The sequence below is a fragment of the Antennarius striatus genome, chromosome 12 (assembly GCF_040054535.1).
Source record: "Antennarius striatus isolate MH-2024 chromosome 12, ASM4005453v1, whole genome shotgun sequence".
In the NCBI taxonomy this organism is placed as follows: domain Eukaryota; kingdom Metazoa; phylum Chordata; class Actinopteri; order Lophiiformes; family Antennariidae; genus Antennarius; species Antennarius striatus.
Window position 1 is genome coordinate 8,004,487 of NC_090787.1, and position 6,976 is coordinate 8,011,462.

General features: G+C 40.8%; 1 protein-coding gene across 1 annotated transcript; it reads right to left on the reverse strand.

Annotated features, from left to right (window-relative positions):
* Positions 1 to 373: 373 nt before the first annotated feature.
* On the reverse strand, positions 374 to 6,492 carry umps (uridine monophosphate synthetase). The gene is made up of 10 exons (XM_068329551.1): positions 6,285 to 6,492; positions 5,713 to 5,866; positions 4,354 to 4,478; positions 4,035 to 4,222; positions 3,855 to 3,952; positions 3,488 to 3,648; positions 2,939 to 3,056; positions 2,643 to 2,818; positions 2,432 to 2,546; positions 374 to 1,616 (listed from the first exon to the last, which is right to left on the reverse strand). Exons 1-10 carry the CDS (start codon positions 6,432 to 6,434, stop codon positions 1,438 to 1,440), a joined length of 1,464 nt encoding a protein of 487 aa, XP_068185652.1. The 5' UTR covers positions 6,435 to 6,492; the 3' UTR covers positions 374 to 1,437.
* Between the last annotated feature and the right edge of the window lie 484 nt (positions 6,493 to 6,976).

Here is a 6,976-nt window from a genome sequence, read left to right on the forward strand (position 1 = left end):
CTGAGTTATTTGTGTACTGTCAATTATTTTCCAGACAAGACCACTATTCATACGTAAAATGTTTCCATGGAGATAAAATATTTGTAAACAATTCTAAATATTAGGGCAGGATTACTCCCATGGTTAAGAAACTTTTGTTTGTGCAGTATGGACAGATAACGGATGACTATTGTACCCCCCATCATAGATACTTGATGTTGTGCCCCTTATCTCCCATATGAAACTGTAGTGTTAGTCTAATATGATCACTAAAGGTTCAATATTAAACAGGAAAAGTAAATCATTTTCAAATTAAGATTCACTGATGTATTAATTTTTTTTTACTAACAATAAAAACTTTTAGCTGTAGAAAAAGATGAGAAATATTCATTCAATAAATCAAGAATAAGATGACACAGGAGCCATTTTTTTGTTATCATTGATTCTTTTGCATTTACGTCAAGTGGAAAGAGCACAACTGTCTTTGCTTCAGGACACAAAATTCTACTGCTGTCTACTTTCACAGGGAGTTGTCACCACATTAAACAATTCTTTTCTATTTAAACAAAAGTCATTTGTCGAGCCGGTTTCTGGGTGAGGGAGAACTTGTAGAGTGAGATCAAGGCTCGAATTTTAACTGAATTCTTTTCCCTTTCAAAATGATTTACACCGGCATTACTCATTTAGGAAATGGACGGCAGAAATTAGACTCTGGAGACTAACCCAGATCAGCACCCAAACCATAAAAATCAAATGTGTACAGCAGCTGGAAAATCTATCATTAGGTTGGATGTTACAGGGTTCCCAAAATTGTTATATTACAGTTGGTCAAAAGCAGTAATTCTCTCATTGACCTATTAAGTTTTTGATATTATAAATATGAATCATTTCCCTTTTAAAAGTTGAATCAAGTTTGGATCACATCCATGACTGAGTCGTGCCAGCTAAAACTCACCTGCTATAAAGTCAACTTTAAATGTTGTAGAGCACTCCTCCAACCTGGCAGAATTCATTCTCACTTAATAAGCACCTTGCTTATTCCTTTATGTACAGACCTGACACTCAAGATCCAGAGTGGACAAAGCAAAATAAAGATTCGAACGACAAAAATAGCCTGAATTTCAACTCTTTGGAGAGTAGCAGTAGCAGCCACCTAATCCGAAAGACTATTCTAGCTTATCAACTCCTTTGAAATGCAGCATGATTTTCCCTGGACAGGAGGATCGGACCAAATCATTAAGAAAAACCTCCCAACATGTGGGAGGACGCTCAACAGAAGGGTTTCAAGAACATAACAGAATCTAAACATTGCATGTGCACCTCCAGAAACACATGGGGGTGCGTTTAGATGTAACTGTGATGCATGTCTGCAGGTCTCAAAGTAAATGACAATGCTCCTCAAACAGATCCTTAAATTTGAAACCAGATGTAATGAAGAAAAAAACGCCTCCTGAGCTCCTATTGGCCGCTCCGGCCCAGTCTCTTCCTGTAAGCCTCCCAGCCTGCTGTTCTGTAGGCTTCAGCAGCCTTCAGCCTATCAGGCGCCTCCAGGATCCCCCGACCCACGATGATAACATCAGAGCATTTGGTGTGCAGGACTTCTTCTGGACTGCAGTACTGTTGGCCCAGTTTATCAGCTGTAAGACAAAAATGGGAGCAGCAGGTGAGGAGGGGAGACAGGAAGAAGAGGAAGCTGTGCAAGCCCAGCAGTCATTTTGTGTACTACAGCCCCCCTGTGTGGTGAAGATGAGTCATAAGCACTACTTTTAAGCCAAGTTAATACAGGTAGTCCTCAACACGCATACTATTGGTTGCTGTTTGTAAGTTGAATTGCTCGTAAGTGGTTATTTATTTAATTTCAGTCTATGATAGTATTTGAGGTCATTTAAATGCCATTACAGGACATATAAAACAACACATAAATGAAACAAAATACTGCAGTTCCATAATGTAACTCTTACATCTCTACCTCTGCTGAATGAATGTTATCCTCAGGGGGTGTAGAAGCTAAACCAAGCTTTAATCCACTGAGTTATTCCACCGCACTTACATGAATGACACGCTGATGTGCTTCCTGGTAATCCTTGATTGTCCTTGTTTTATTTCCATCAAATTTCTCAGTTAACTCGACCAATAGTTAACATCAAATATCAAAACATTCGGAGTTCAAAGTTATTGTCAGTTAATGCTTTCGAGCAAAAACCGAAGCCAAAAACATTGGTTCCACATCATTCACTGCCTACAGAGGGACAACCATTTGTTTGCATTTTGTGAATGTCTTAAGTTGAGGACTACCATTTCAACCAGCTTCACCCGACTGCTGGTTCTAAAGTGACACAATGCCATAGTCATCAGCTGGTTAATGAAATAATTAGAATGACAAATGAGAAATGGAATAGATCCCAGTTGGGACGAATATGTAACCTCCTTGGCAACACAAAGTGCAGCTTACCACCAGCCTGCATCTGCACTCCTGGTGTCATGTGAATAAACTCTGGCCTTTTGCTGATCTTAGAACCACAAATGAAGCCAATCACGAAGTCTGACTGTTCCTCTGCCATCTGCAGCTGTAAAGACCAAAGAAGAGAGATAGACACCTGTAAAATGGTAACAATGCCCTCAACAATGGCTTACATGGGAGTAAAATGCAGGGATGTGCTTACCACAGCGTTTGTGTATTCACCAGTAGCCAGGGACCCCTGGGAGCTCATCTGAGCAATGAGCAAACAGCCCCGACCCAGAGGCTTCCCCACCGCGCTCAGACCTTTGACAACCCCTGGCCCCGGCACAGCGTGGGCATTGACTACGTGTGACCAAGAGGAGATCTGATACAAACCACCTTGGCAAACGAGAGAAGAAAACAGTCAAGTTACAGTACTTGGAACGTAATGGAACTTGGTCTAGAATTAATTCAGCGAAAAATTGCATTTCATACAGGAAAGTTCCAAAAAGTTCTCACCTTCGTACTGATGCTTCACTGTGTTCCCGATGTCAGCAAATTTGCGATCTTCAAAGATGAGAAAGCTGTGCTTCTCAGCCAAAGCCTGCAGTTCTTGGCTGAAGGCCTCTGTGTAGTCCTGATAACAGATGAATGCAGAATTGTCTGTTAGGACAATTAGAGCCATGACATTTGACAAAACTATTGTCACATAGCAGAATAAATATACAATCAATTCATATAGTGCAGTACTTCGTACAAATTTAACAGGAAGGCATATTTCTTGTGAACTAAATATTTACCTTATTTACTCGGTAAATACGGTATTTTTTAATTTGTTAATTTTTTTACTTCATGCAAAAAACAAATAAACCCATATTCCCCCTTTAAAACATTGTTGGAGGTCATATAAACGTCGTAAAATGTTTACAAGACATCTAAACAGGATAATGTCCACTAAAATCATTTATAATATTCATGTTTTATATCTATAAACAATAGATGAGACCAAATCAAACAGCCCTAGTGACTACATTTCCTGAAAAAAAAGTGGACCGGTGTCCCGACAACCTTTAGGATGTCGATGTGGGTCTTCAGCAGGCAGATGCTTGGACCCAGAGAGTCTGCCAACCCAAGAAGCTCTTCGCTGCTCGTCACATCGGCCGACAAGCACAAATTTGACTGCTTTTCCTCCATGATCCTCAGCAGCCTTGATGCAAGAGGGTGAATGTCTGCAAAGAGGAGGAAGGAGAGACTGCATAAGGTTTCATCATTAGAAAAATCATCTCTCAAATCATGCCTCAGGTGGAAAAAATGGAAAGTGTTTGTCTGGAGCGCCACACAAGAAAACTTTCAAAACTTGCAGCACATTTTAAAACCCAGAAACGCCGCAAACAATGTAAAAGAAATTCATCACACGACTCAGAAGATAACCTACTTGGTAATTTGGCTCTGTCTGCATAGCTCAGCTCCGCCGTCTGCTCCACACACAGCTTCTTGGTAGCAGGAGCATCGCCAGTGTTATCGACTTTGGGGCTGAAAAGAGATCAAGTAGAGAAGCATGCGTTAAGACTCGCAGACAATTTCTAGAGCCTGACTTGACTACGCCGTCTCGTACTTGAAGGTGTTGTTGTCCAGAATGAATTTGCGGATCATCTCAGCAGTCTGGCCGTCGATGCGTTGAGCTGCAAGCAGCACGTCGAGCAGACGGAACATGGAGATGATGGGATGAAGTTTGATTCCACGTGACGCCAACATCTCGACACCGCCTTGCTCCCTGTCCATTAGAACAACGGCGTCGGTCACCTTGAACAGATCAATATGTAGACAGACTTCAGTCAACTCAGCGGAGAGCAATCCAAGAGAATGGTGGCAGTAACTGATGTATAGAAATATATTATAGATTATCCTCTCTAATATATTTCTTGCAGCTGCACCTTTAGTCCTTGCTTGTAGAGAACCTCGGCTGTCTCCAGGATGCTCAAGCCACTGGTCACCGTGTCCTCAATGATCAGACATATATCCCCCTCACGAAATGAGCCCTCCACCATACGTTTGGTTCCTAACAGGGTTGAATAAAGCAGCATAATCAGTCTTTATTTTTCTGTGTAATAACATTTACTGTGTCTCTTCAAACAAATAAGGTCAAGAGGAGCAAATGTAGCTCCTACAGTTGTTGACCAAAGTCTTGTCGCTTATCTAAGTTGTAAAAACACCAAATAATTTGGAATCAGAAATAGCTTATGTGAAGGTTAAAGTCGCTATATTATAATACCAAAATATGGTCTTGTATAATTCAATGAGTCTTATTTAATTTAAGAGAAAGGTCAGATTCTGTTTGGACAAAACTCGTGTTCCATAAAAAAATAATGGTAAAAATTTCTTTACTTTGAATACACAAACATGCTGCAATAACATTGAAAGATGAAGTCTCGGTGCCTTGGGAAAGTAAATACAGTGCGCCTGCGTTCTTTGTGGTTAATGTGTTCCAGGAACACAAACGCGAATAACGAATTTCGCGATAAAGCGACAAACTATTTATCTTATTATTTATGGTTAAACCTTTATGAACCCTCCCCATACAGATATTAAACCACCTTCTATCTGTATGACCTTTTCCCACACTCTCACCGACTATTTAAAGCACTTTCGTGTCTCACGGAAGTGCGTTGCGTTCCGAGACTCAGGGAACATAGCGCACTTCCGGATGCCGTCAGCCAATAGAATGCGTGTACGGTATCACGTGACTACCCACCGAAAATCCGCGATGAGGTGAAGTCGCGAGTGTTGATGCGGGAATACGTAGCAGACATGTTCTTCAGGTTCTTGATCACTCTGATCTGTATTTTATCTTAGGTATGCTGTGAGAGTCCAGGTTTCACTTCATATGAGGTATGACATGCTGGGGTTCTTTTTAAACACACCTCAGAATGTATTCATTACAGTATTTGTCACAGGTGAAGCCCTAATTTTTGACTGGCTGAATCATTTAAAACCACAACAAACCTTTTTGTTCTGATCAAAAGATCTCAATGAATGATACATGATTTTGGTATAATAAACACAAGATATTCATATCAGTCAATTCTGCATCCAACTGATCAACTATTATTTTTTGTTCCTACAAATGTGAAGCCGAAGAATGTCATGCACCCGAGGAGCACGATTGTGCCTTGATTAAGATGTTATTTCTGGAATCTAAATGAACTCAGGTTCTGACTAATAAGTAACTAGATTTAAGACCATGAAACACAACATAAGACACTTTCTGTTATCAAGTTCTCCCATCCACTCACCATAGTCTTTGGCCTCCTTTCGCCTGATGAGCATCGGAAGTTCATGTCTGGAACAAATGATGGTAGCCAGTGGCAGGGCTGTGTAAGGGACACCACACACCGAATCAAACTGGAGCCCCTCTTCTTGCACACGCTGGTAGATGAGACTGGACACCTAAAGAAAAGAGGGGAAAAGGTTAGCAGGTGACAAAATAAATGCCTACACCTCCAATTTTACCACCATGTTCATCAGCTCAGTGTATATCAAAACAGAAGTTATAAAACAATTTAAATCCATTCTGCTGATACCCTTGGTTCTTAAAATGACAATACACACCGCATATATAGAAAACAAATATACAATGATCAGTAGCTGTTTGTACTGAAATCCATTAAAGGTGAGGGGAATCAGTAATTAAGTTCACTGATAGGTAACGTTCCCTGCTGATTGAAGGATCACCTCCGCCACCACCTCACTTCAACACGTGGATCGTCATTTTAGCACGGCTGAAGTAATGCTCTTTCTCTAAACGGGTACGGCACACACGCCTGTATCAAGTTCGCCCGGCACTGCAAGCACGTGTCCGGCGTACCTCGTTCATGAGCACCGGGTGAGACACGAGTACCCTCAGGTCGATGTAAACAGGAGCCATCAAGCCGCTCTTCAGTTTAAACTCTCCAAACTTCACCGCGTCCACATCATGGAGCTTCAGGATTATTTTGTCCGTGGTGTCGTCCTTCATTTTGTTTCTCGTTAACTCTGCAGATATATGTGGAGACCAACTCTTCTCTCCAACTCTTCTCTTGTTTCTTCCTGTCTGTATTCCAGGTGGCGGGTAAATTTACAATGCTTCCGCCCGGACATTTTTCACAGTAAAGGCATCGTACGTGAAGCGTGCTCTGATTTCTGAGCGACTCGGGGCAATTTATTGTGAATGTCAACAAGTCAGCTGGATCGTTCATGAACTCCAGTATTGTGTTTATTGCCTCGCCGCTTTTTTCCCCTCATATTTGTGTGAATTTGGCTCTTGTTAGCCTCCATTAATAGGAGACGTCTACATTGAAACAAACTGCAGATTCTCATATGATTAAAGATCGCAAAAGCAAGATCCTAACAATACAAAAGAGAGAGAAAGGTATAACATCTTTCTTTTGCGATTATTAACCTAATTTTAATAATAACAAAGTTTAGTAAACGACAAAATATCATTTGAATATTTTTTTAAATTTTATTTTGAAAGAAAACACAATTTCACTCAGTTCCTGTTCTTATTACGACACAGTA

Coding starts and splice junctions, on each gene's coding strand:
- umps (XM_068329551.1), bottom strand. CDS start 6,434: ATGAAGGACGACACCACGGACAAAATAATCCTGAAGCTCCATGATGTG. Junction 5,867..6,284: donor ACCCGGTGCTCATGAACGAG/GTACGCCGGACA, acceptor TCTTTTCTTTAG/GTGTCCAGTCTCATCTACCA. Junction 3,953..4,034: donor CTGGACAACAACACCTTCAA/GTACGAGACGGC, acceptor ATCTCTTTTCAG/CCCCAAAGTCGATAACACTG.